Here is a 12,064-nt window from a genome sequence, read left to right as displayed (position 1 = left end):
AACCCAATCAATCTGTCATCACGGTCCCCAGGACATCCTCAAAGATCCCACATGCCTTACAGCAGCACAAGACACCTTAAATGGTCCTATAATAAATTATAGCACAGCAAATCTTTTAATTCATAATAAACTAGCTAACAAGAAGCTGGATGCACATTTGCCATATACAAAAGATGGATGTAGCCTTTGAGTCTGAGATCTTCAGTCAGTTTTAGAAGTGCTTTAAACTCCTCTGGATCTAAATAGAAGACCAACTGTATAGAAGACTCGGGGAAAACTATAACATCCATTCATCCACTCACTCTATCACCGTGTAGCAGGAGCCTATCCCAGCTGTCACAGGGTGAGAGGAGTGGGGTACACAAAAGACAGGTGGTCATTCAATCACACCTTCAACCAATTTAGGATGCTGCTATGCCTTTGCTCGTTTTTGTAGCGTGAGAGGATCTCTGAATAACCACGAAGAACCATGTGGACACAAGAAGAACATGCAAACACAGAAGGGCGCAGCTGGTTTATGCACGACAACGTGGTGAAAAATAACACTTCACTACCAGCGTCTGAATTTTTACAGAAATAGAAATAATGAAATAAAATGCTCATTGAATTGAAATTAGTTAGAGATGATGAAGTCCTGCATTTCTTTCTCTCTGTGATTGAAGTCAAAATAATTATTGATAATACAGAAATGTCTAAACTGAGTCACTGCACACATTAAATTCACACTGACATGCTTTGACCTACACATCTGGTTCTCACATCTGGTCCTTAAAAATGGCAAGATGGCTGACCTGGAGCTTCACAATGAAGTTTATTTTCTATAGAACCTATGGGAGTATCCACTTTCTCCCTTTCTTGCTCAGTAAGTATGAGATTGAATGTCCAGTAATCTTTATTTATGTCAGTGTTTATAGATTTAGTGATGCAAATCAAATAAAGGTAATCAATTTGCTCAGTATCAACAACTTTCTCAAACGTGTTTACCACAGAAAACATTTCTGAAAAATTATAAGTGGAATTAATGTGGTTTGAAATTAGTGACCCGGAGGAAGCTCGTCGCTGATCAAACTCCAGCTTTATTTGTCAAAATCAAATATTTCTTCAAATATCCGGCGGGGTTCTGCGATCACCTCCTCCACAAAAGCAGAGCCCTTCCCCTGCTTCTCCTCACCTTCCTCCTCAGTCCACATCACTCCACCACCTCCAAAGGGCCACTCCAACTCCTTCACCGTTTTCTCCACCTTATCCATCGGAAGCGCTGCTGTCACCACCGGCTGTGACATCCACCTCCACTCAGTCATGACTGACTCCGGGGCCGCTGTTGTTGTGGTGGAGATGGTGTTCCTCTTCAGGGAGCCGATGGCTTTCGCTTTAGGTTCTATGGTCCACGGCCTACTGCTGATTATTTGAGTCTCTGGAAAAGGTGAAGATGTTTTAATATTCAATCATTTCATTCCAGCAGAAAGCAAACAATTTATTTTAATAAAGAAAAGTTTAAGTGATGATTCACCATTGGATGCAGCAGAGCTACAGTTGGAGTCACAGCAGCTGCACACTGTGTCTGATCCATACAGCTCAGCCCATCTGCACAAAGCAGCAAAGACAACAGAACCTTTCAATATTATTATAATCACAGAGTTTTTTTTAAGAAGACTTTCAGGTGAAATCTAACCTTCTGGCCTTTGTGTCATAGTTGCAGGACTTGGCTGTGGGCGTAGGCACCGAACTGCCCACAGACATGACGCAGTGCATGTACAGCTGCTGCAGCAGATACAGAAAAAGCAACTATTAGTTTTTAATTGCTTTATTCAGCCAAACCACACTGACTCCCAGCTCTTTAAAAAAAAAAAAAAAAAAAAAAAAAAAATTTTGGGCCAAATCTAACCCAATTTAATCTAAAAGGGGTCAGCCATCCAAAACCACTGAATTTTTGCAGTTACACGTGCACAGGTGTATTTTTTAAAAACAATTAATTTGCATGAAGCAAATGATTAACAGCCGAAGATGTGGAATAATTATAACAATGCGGCTGCATAAAGAAGCTCTTTGCTTGTTTTAAATGAAAGACTTCTGCTTTAGTTAAGTTTTTAAATCAAGCCGGTAAAGGCACATGTCGAGATCTACTCTCAGTGCACATGCAAGCCATCACTGATTTACAGCAAAGAACTTGGGATAAAATAAAGGACTACAACATATGGAGCACATTAGTCTGGTGACACTTGTATTTCAGCTGACCTGGCCCATCATTCCCTTGAACAGGAACGCATCCACAGAGAATCTCACAGCATCATTTCTGTATGGGATGAATCTGGAGCGCCCGGCTTTGCTTTCAACCATACATCTTTATCAGAAAGAAAAAAAAAAGCTGCTGATGGCATGATTTTTTTTTAATAATGCTTCAGCTATTTTATGTGCATTACCCAAAGTTCCTCACAACAGGAAACCTAAGCGTGGATGTGTGGGACTTCTCTGGAGTGGCATAACACGAATGGATGTACAGTCTTTCATCGTGGGGCATGGGCAGGGCCTCGGCCTGAAAGTACATGGGCTTTCCGAGCACGTACTGATCTGATGGGGACAGCCTTTCCCACTTAGCTAAAAGGACAATAGGACAGTAAATTAGCAGTAAAGTGACAGGAAAAGCAGCTGCAAAGCTCACTCACACTTTAAAAACAAACCATTTTGACACCAGTTGTGCGAAAGCAGCTTTGCAAAGCGCTCAAACTACTAAATTCATCTGAATATCGACTAAATATCTACTGGACAAAGTATTTTCTGGAAAATCTGCAAAATCTGCAAAATCCTTGAAGTGTCATCTTGATGCATTCTCAGTCATCCAGGAAAGTAAATCTCCAAAAGTTGAATCTGTTCATCTGGACGTAGCGTTTTGTGGGAGAACGTTTCTCCCACAAAACGCTACGTCCAGATGAACAGATTCAACTTTTGGAGACTTGAAGTGTCAGTTAGGAGTAAAGTTGGTGCTAAAAACAAAATATTAGTAGCAAAGTGGGATCCATCTCCGAACTCAGCTTGCTACATGATTAAAATCTTGTGTTCCCCGGATATCTTAGCTTAGAAAGCATCAACATATTTGTGAGGGTGATGTCACCGTGGCTCCACCAAACAGTTTGTTTGTTAGCAGCATGACTCAAACAGTTATGAACACATTTGGATGAAATGTGGCACCAACTTAAGAAATTAATGTTTGGACTCTATTCAGATCTGGATCTAATCATTATAGGGAGGATTTTTTATCTTTATGAAATACAACAACTGGACATTTAACTTCTAAACTTCATAAACGCATATCAAATTGAAATAATACAATGTTTGGTAATCTAAATGAAATACCTCATTATTCCAGATATAAATGTCCTCCTGGACCCAAAGGCTCATGATTAGTGTGGAGGTGTGTATTAGGATACTGTGCTTAAAGAAACAGCGACTCAGCAAAGCCACACGAGTGATTTTGACACCGTTTCTAGCACCTGCCCAGAGTTGCAAACTTTGCATTTGTCACATTAACATCAAGGTCTTGTTTTTTAACGATATTGAAAAATGTTTATCAAAAATTAATTTGATAAACAAAGACCACTAAGAACCTCAGAAATCCATTGGGGTTCAATAACTGCACACATTTCCGTAGGTTTACCATTTCGTGGCGTCAGACTGAATTTAGCGCCGTTCTTTACTCGTTTGAAGAGCTTGCGTATGGGCACCTTTGGTATGTAGCCAATTTTGTAGGCGTATTGGTACCTAAAAGGGTTGTTAGCATTAAAAAAAAGAAAGAGGAAAAAACAGCATTAATAAACAGTTTGTGTTACAAATATGTTTCTGTCTGTCCTCAATTTAATCTTTTAATCTCACCTGTTAAAATGACATGACACAGGTAGGCTGAAGGGCACCACTCGCCTGATTGGTCCTTTGAGTCTTGATGGGTCGTATTGAAGTGTGTTTGAATAGACAACCTGGTTATCAATGATCTGCAACCAGAATTTTTATTTCAACACTTAAATAAAACTTTGTCTACAGTTATGAGAGAGGCTTTTATGGCTCAGCGCTGAGCTGAATGCCAACACTGAATCACAGCAGGTGTACACATAATCTTACCCAACATGTAATCCTAATCTTAAAACTGAAGATTTAGTCAAAAACAAGAAATTCAAATACAAATTACTGCAATACATGAAAATGTTTTGGAAACATACATTTTAATAAAAGTAGTTTAAATGTATTTTCTTATTTGTTCAATACGAATATGAAATCTTACAGTAATCCTGACATCATCAGGTGTTTTGTGTCACCTGACCAAAACTCCAAACACTCAAAAAAGTTTATCTGACTGTGGTGTCCTACTACAGAGCCCCTTAGTGGACAAAGGAAGGTATAAATATGTTCAGACTTTCCAGCACAGAGGTGTCTCTATACAATCAGATGAATAGTGCAATACTTTGATTAATTTGTGTGACAGAAATAAGTGCATATACAGACCAGCCTTTAAAGCATGGAACAGGGAGGCATGGTTACAGCAAAGACTTGTGCCCTTATGTTCTGTTAATAAATTTGCATTTTGTGACTTGTTTTGCGCATCCACTCCTGCTACATTTTTAGCATTTTGTGTTTTATTTAAAGGCATATTTATTTATTAAGTCACTTGTTTAATTTGGATTTTGGCAGATTCTGTCCTGCGTGGTTCTGAAAATAAAAAAATCTCTTCCAGTATTTTTTCCCCATTTTTGTGATCTCATTAAAGATGAATACGCTTAAACAGCAGCGCAAAATTCCTGCTCTGAACTAAAAATAATAATTTTACCCTGCCTCTGCTGTGCCAAGCAAAAGTCAGATATTCTTGAAAGGTGTATAATGGATGCTTCTGTGTGCAACTCCAAAGATGCACATATTTAAAGCTCATCTATAAATTTTTTTCTCCATATTTTCTGTGTGTGTAAATGCTATAATGAGGCCAGCGTATGTAACAGTAAGCCCTGTGAGCCAAAGGTCAAGTTTAACAGTTTTTCCCCGTCATAAAGTTTATGTCCCTCTGGCAGTGAGTACAGAAACCCAACCGCCTCCTGATCAAGCCTACATTTGCCAGGGGCAACCAATCAGAAGCACGTTTTTTAAAGTGAGGTGGGGCATCTTGCTCCAGACAGAGGGTGAACTTGGGGCTGTAGGCCCCGTAATCGGTAAAAACGAATATTTTAAACGAATCACGCAAAGCTACTCTAGTGAGTCCAAGAAATAAGTAGTAAGAGGCCCAGTTTAACTTACTGGAGCAAAGCCTGACATATAAATGACATGTTCACCGTTTTAGATGTCGTCATTGTTGATTAGAGCTAAAGGCAGTTCTGTGTCCACTGTAACCCACTAAAGTGCGAAACAAAGCTGTCTTTTTTACTGGTTAATGATCTCGGACTAGAACAGAAAATCAGAATCAGCATTATTCCGTTTTTGATTCTGTGAGGTCCTTTCGTGCCTGAGACTCACCGTGCGCTTGGTTCCACACATACCGAGGCCGTACTCAAAATAAAGGTAATCCCTCGTGGATTTGCTGGCTGTGCACGTGCCCAGCTTGAGCTGAGACCGTGCTTCACCCGTTCCCAGAAGGCTCCTCTCCACCTGGACTTGCATCTTTGTCCGCTTGCACGAAGTCTTAACGGAAACATCCGAGACGCTGGGCGGAGTGGATTTGGGCGAAATAGGGAGCAGGATGTTCCGGACGCGCTCGGGCAGCGGCTCCACTCCCGTGCCCCTGAGCGGAGAGAAGTACTCCTTATCCACCAGCGGCACTTGAGAGTCCACAAACAGCGGGAGGTGGAGGTACGGCGGCGGCAGGAGAGTCGGCGTTTCTCTCCGGGGAACTTTTCTCATCACCTGCGCTGTCTGCTCCGAAGGCCGAGGGGCCGCTGTCCCCGCTTCAGTGGACGCAAACACGGGCAGCAGGAGAAGGAGCGACAGGTAAAGCATGCCCGGAAATCCCAGTGACATACAACAAAGTGTCCGAAAGGCTGAAGGTTGGCTGTCACGGCTGATGATGCTCTCCTCATGTGGAGGCAAATTAACAACACCTGGCGCAGAAGAAGCAGACGGACAGCAAAGGGCGCCACTCACTGGCTGTTTGAAGTAAAAACAACGTTGTGATGTTTTCCAGGAGGATCACCTGACCTCCCCAAGAAACAGCTGATTTTTGTCATAGTTAATTAAAACGTGCAAACTCTCATACAGTGAAAGGTTTCCCAGTTACAGGCTCTGTTAGTACAGAAGGTTGGGTTGACATTTTGTGCTTTTAAATTTGCTTTATTTTTCCAGCATTTTTTTTGTTTTTCAGAAGTACAGAAGAAGACAAATATATTCAGTTTTTAGGGCAGAAAAAGCACATTTTATCTATCTTAAAAACCTAACTTTACACCCACCAAGTCTTACAATATAAAGCCAACAGCTGGATTTTGTACAGCATGATTTTTGTTATTGAGCATCTGGTCATGGGATCAGCATCTCATCATGAAACAGATATTTTCAATGACAAAATGCCACCAACTTAATGTCTATGACACCGAGGAACAGAAACGAGTGTTGGTACCCTGGATGTTTAATCTATGCCTACATTATGGTGCCAGGCTTCTCTTCTAGCTGTGATTCATCAATGTTTGTGTTCTAAAAGGAGTGAAAAGATTCACCATCTGTCTTCCACACTCTGTTCTTATCCTGACCGTTTCAATAACAGGAATCAATTCAATCCGAATAAAAAACCTTTACATTTCTACAGGTCCATGCTCTATAAAACCAACTTTGGCTACGTTCACACTGCAGGTCTTAATGCTCAATTCCGATTTTTTGATCAAATCCGATTTTTTTGTCTGCTTGTTCACACTACACATAAAATGCGACATCAAACGCTCTCCAGTGTGAACGCTCAAAGCGGCCCGCATGCGCAAAAGAAGATGTCACACACAACTCGCTCTGTTTAGACCCAGAGCAAACAATATTGTTTGACTGATGGCCCTTAATATAAAGACTTCGGACTTTATGTTTCCAGATTTTTGCTTTAAGTTATTTTGTTATTTACATAATAATGTAAATAACCTAATAACGATCCTTTTTGCTGTTTTAGAGGAGCGGTGCTTCAAAGGATAGCTGCAGATTTCTGTCAGAATCTGCAGAAAATACAGTAAAAATAAAATGTTCACATTTCTCCAACGTTGTCTTCCCAACAGTTTCACTGGATGGTAGGAAATCGTTCGCGATGTCCTATCGGGCGCTTCTCCGGCGCTGATAATTGGCGTCTGTCTTGTGTCAGTGACGTAAAAGACGGATTTAATGCGACATGACCGTTCACACAGCAGTCGCTTTCTAAAACATCGGATACGTATCGGATTCAGGACCACATACGAAAGTGACCCAGGTCGGATTTGAAAATATCGGATTTGTGCCGTTCACACTGTCATACCAAGATCGGATATGGGTCGCATAGGGGCGAAAAAATCGGATTTGATGCGCTTTCGCCTGCAGTGTGAACGTAGCCATATTTAACTCAATGGACCTCCAAAAACACCTGCTGATATATACAAAGGACTGTTAAAGAAAAGCAGTCATATCAGTATTTTAGAACGTTTCCATCCTGCTCGTCAGAAACTGCACATCATGAAATAAATGCACAGAACAAAGATTTTAAAATGAAAATATCAGCAGGTGAATACATGCCTCAGATTAATAAACTGTAACTGGTTAATGCGGGTAAATTGTTACGATATAAATATGCATATGAACTAAATGTGCAGAAGCAAAAGGAAGCCTGTTTCACTGTGATTGGCATCACAGAAAGATGAAAACAATTTTTGGATGAGAGGATTATCTCAAATGATATTCCATCAGATTCAAGGATCTTCTTGGTTTGTATCCAGAAACACAGACATATCATAAAAATGAGCAAAAATTAATGAAGACAAAATGTTATAAATAGGACTCAAACCTTGAAGAACTGCATATAGTGAATGACAAAAAGTTTTTGTTTTTTTTAATGTTGTGAGATATTTGGATCCAACAGAAAATTTCTCAGGACATGTTTGTTTTAAATTTGTACATTGCACTGGTGTGCTTGCCTTATTTTTACTGATTTACTGTTAGAGTAAAAATAAATAAATATATTGTTTAAAAAAAAGTTTAGTATAGCTTTTGTCCATTAGAGGGCGGAAAAAGGAACTTTATCTCTGCCAAACTGCTTCATATCATTGACTATTCACCAAACGGAGTACAGAGTTAGAAGTGTGAATAATGTCCCAGTCCAGTAGGGGGCAGCAGATATAGCAGCGTCATTACACAAGTGAGTGTTGCAGCATTCATTGATGAAGGTGAAGTTGAGTCCCAGCGCGTATTTTTCACCCGTGATTCCGCACAGGGAGGGCAGGACGCAGCTCTTCTCGTACAAAACCACACGGAAGTCCCCTGAAAGAAAGAAGCAAATCACACTGACACACTCCTCCCCGAGCCGGGCGCTGACCTTTCTCGCTTCTTTTTCTCAGTTTTGATTCATTTAAATTTGACTTTCAGTGACTCGAGTTGAACTCACCCTTCTCACCCACGGCTCGGCTGGACAGGCAGAGCTGCCCAGGTGGACACTTCAGGGGGAATCTGATGCAGTCCAGAGGGGAGATGGTGGGGAACACACAGGTGTAACAGAAGAGGGGAGCTGAAGTACAGATGTGAGTTTTGCGTGTGAGCAACAGTAAATAAGTCAACTGAATCATAATAATAATAATAAAAAAAAATGTGAGGATGGTAAAAACCGATGTCTTTTAAACTGCTTTTTAAAATGTACTTCAAAACGATTAATCACCAAGATTAATTAGTGTTTAGAATATTTATTTGTTGCAGCCCTAATATGATGAAACACACTGCTTTATCTTTACCACTAACACGAATGTTAACCACTTCTTCTTTCAGCTGCTTCCTTTGAGGTCGTCATCTGCAGGTCCTGCTCCACCACATCACGCATCTTCTCTGAGGTCTTCTACTTTTCCTCCTGCCTGGTATTAAATATCCTTTCTAAAACATATCCACCATCCCTTCTCTGCGCATGTCCAAACAAACTCAGGCTCGCCTCTTCTGATATATTAGTTTCTAATCCTGTCCGTCCAGTCACTCTCAGTGAAATCCTGCCTCGTGTCGTTTTATCAGTGCCACAGTCTCCAAACCATACATCACAGCAGGTCTCACTACCGTCTTATAAACCTTCCCTTTTACTCTCACATGTATCCTTCTGTCTCATCTCCACCCACTCCACCCTGCGTGCACTCTCTTGTGCACTGTTTGCCTCAGCTATTTAAACTCTTCTATCTTAACTACCTCTGATTGTTACTACACTTTGATATTTCTCATGCGACACAAAGAGGTTTTTTATATATACAAGTAATATAAAGATCAAACATATTCATTATTAAACAAAAATATTTCTGTATTTTAAAAGAATTTTATTTTGGCAGTTTTTTTAAGGTGTAATTGTTCCAGTTTCCCAGTCACATGTTTCTCCATCTTACATTACAGCTACTTAAACAGTTCTTTTCCAAAAATTTCATACATCAAACAATGAGGGAAAAATAATAGATTTTAATTATGCAAGAAAATAAGGTTTTTAATATTGATGTTAGCCTTGGAGCTTTCTGTCTGCTATAGTTGCATGGATTGTGCCTTTAAACACACAAGCAGAAGCATGCACACACTGTATTTGCTGACTTACCCACAGCTGGAAGTAAACACAGGAGAAGCAGAGAGCCAAGCAGCTTCGACATCACTGATGTTTCTGTCTCACAGGGAGAAAATCCTCCTGCCAGTCGACGCTTCAGTTCTTAAAGGCGTTTCTTTCAGAATATTTTCTAGAATGAATCAGCTGTTTTCATCTTGAATTCAAAAAAATCAAGTTGTTTTTGTTTGTTTTTTTAATTTAAAGCTGAAGTTTTACAAACCGGCTTCACGCAGACGGCGCAGCCACAGAGATCTGAAGGTAAATCTCTTACTGGTTTCTCTTAATATTCCCTTAATCAACTCTGGGAGAATCTCCCACCCCACTCCTTATGATTAAATTAGACTGCTAGACTTCTGTTCCAAGCCATGGCTGCTTAGAAAAGGTCCATTCAGACTTAAGATAATCAACGGGGCTTTATGAAGAAAATCCACATCTGTGTAGCTTAAAATATGGAAAAAGTAGAAGGTATTAAGCTTTTTTCTTTTTCTAAAGAATGACGTGACATGTGTCTGTACTGAGGTAAAGCAGGGCAGGTTTATTAAATCACATCTCATCTCCTAATGAAAGACGTTGAGTTTGGTGGGAGGGATGTCAAGTGACCTGCAGTCCCATGACTAGAAAAGTGAGTAGAAGCAATGAACAGTCCCACAGTTTCAAACTGAAAACAGGGTGATTTCATGTTTTTTCACAGTAAGATTTGTTCATAGTGTTTGTATTGAAATAATCTGCAGTATATGATTATTGTGTGGTTAGATAAGATAATCAAATTACTCCATCTCTGGATACTTTTTCCTGTTTCTGTTTTTCAGGCATACAAAAGGTCATTCTTTCCATTATGGTGATGTGTTATTTCACTACAAAATAACCTAATTAGATCAGAACGAAAGTGTCTGTGTGTCTGTGGAGTGATACGCTGTCTTGAGATAAACCCACAGAATTAGACTGGTTTCAAACCCAGAGCTGAATTCTGTGGAGCTGCTGAAGATTTCATCCTAACAGCACAGGCGTTAAACTTCAACTCTTCTAGGAAAACTCTCCAGTAAGAGAAGGCAAAGCTCTCTTTATTTTATTTCATCCCTCCTACTGTAAATCACAATAACAATGACAATAAAGGGCTATTCTATCAGGCCAGACTGCAGAATGACAGTCTGCAGTATTTAGAATGCGATTCCTAAATGCTGCAATTCTTTGAGTGGCCACTTGATGATGGTCCCAGATGGCTGTTGGTTGCAAACAACAAACATACCCCATGGTCTTTGATTTTGTATTTTAAGTGTCAAAGATGGTGTTTTGCTGCTCTAATGCTCGTTTTTTCAAGCCAGAAGTTGTCATATTTAACAAGATGATTCAGCATGAAGCTATCAGCGAACAGTTTGGTTAGAATATCCATCCTGAAATCAGACGGCTCAGACACACTAGAATTTAAATCTGGAGAACAGGATTTTTGGATGGGCTGTACTAACAGAAGATGACAGTCTGGGATTGACATTAAAAATTATAATAACACTCCTCAGTGTAAAAAACTATCTCATCATCTGCATGATGGTGATATGCAAATGACGATAAAGTCAAAAATCTAAACTGTATGCCTGTGATCTTTGGACCCTCAGGCAGCCCTGCGTTAAAAAACCAACATGATTCAGTCATGGAAACAACTGCATGGACTCAGCAACATTTCCAGAAATCACAGTCTTTGAGCACAGCTCTCTGTGCCATCCCCAAATGCAGGGTAACGCACATCTATGCAAAGAACGTCTCTGGGAAAAAGCTTGTTAAAAGGCCAAGTGGAAAATTGTTCTGTGGACAACCTGAAATCTGAAATTCTTACTGGAAAACATGGATGCTGTGTCCTCCGGACTGAGGACAAGAGGGACCATCTGACTTATCAGAACTCAGTGCTGGAGTGGCCTGCTTGCATTCCAGACCTTTCATCAAAAGAAAATACTCGAAGCATCGTGAAACAAGAAATACAACTGTTAAGCAGCTAGAGTCAGCTATCAGAGAAGAAAAGGACCAAAGGTCCAGCAGCTGCTCTCCCCAGACCTCGGATATTTAGGGACTGGATATAGAAGAAGAGGGGACACAGGACACCGCCACACAGTGGTAACCATGAGCCTGTTTCTACATCAAATTCAAAATGAGCTAATATTCACAAAATTGTATATTTTCTCAGTTGAAGCATGTAATGTTTGGGTTTGTGAAAAAAATATGTTTTTTCTGAAATTTGCAGATCACTTGTGTATTAAATATGTATGATGATGCACGACAGTTCAACTAAAACTAAACGCTTAGAAAAAACATTAAAAAAAGCCAAAGAAACAAGAC

At 40.1% G+C, this 12,064-nt stretch overlaps 1 protein-coding gene and 1 long non-coding RNA gene across 3 annotated transcripts; one reads left to right on the top strand and one right to left on the bottom strand.

The window, feature by feature from the left end:
- Positions 1 to 1,059: 1,059 nt before the first annotated feature.
- Positions 1,060 to 6,105, bottom strand: zp3d.2 (zona pellucida glycoprotein 3d tandem duplicate 2). 2 transcript variants are annotated; one of them, XM_031754291.2, is made up of 8 exons: positions 5,488 to 6,105; positions 3,868 to 3,983; positions 3,653 to 3,756; positions 2,421 to 2,595; positions 2,236 to 2,341; positions 1,673 to 1,761; positions 1,511 to 1,584; positions 1,060 to 1,414 (listed from the first exon to the last, which is right to left on the bottom strand). In XM_031754291.2, exons 1-8 carry the CDS (start codon positions 5,986 to 5,988, stop codon positions 1,077 to 1,079), a joined length of 1,503 nt encoding a protein of 500 aa, XP_031610151.2. In that variant the 5' UTR covers positions 5,989 to 6,105; the 3' UTR covers positions 1,060 to 1,076. The 2 variants fall into 2 exon arrangements, with proteins under 2 accessions (XP_031610151.2, XP_039475406.1); XM_039619472.1 differs by having other exon boundaries at positions 1,673 to 1,758.
- Positions 6,106 to 8,682: 2,577 nt separating this feature from the next.
- Positions 8,683 to 12,061, top strand: LOC120442849. Its single transcript, XR_005614983.1, has 2 exons — positions 8,683 to 9,026; positions 9,944 to 12,061. It is a non-coding gene; the product is annotated as an uncharacterized LOC120442849 (long non-coding RNA).
- The last annotated feature ends 3 nt before the right edge of the window (positions 12,062 to 12,064 follow it).

The sequence above is a fragment of the Oreochromis aureus genome, linkage group 11, assembly GCF_013358895.1.
Source record: "Oreochromis aureus strain Israel breed Guangdong linkage group 11, ZZ_aureus, whole genome shotgun sequence".
NCBI lineage: Eukaryota > Metazoa > Chordata > Actinopteri > Cichliformes > Cichlidae > Oreochromis > Oreochromis aureus.
This window is presented reverse-complemented; position numbering and strand designations above follow the sequence as displayed.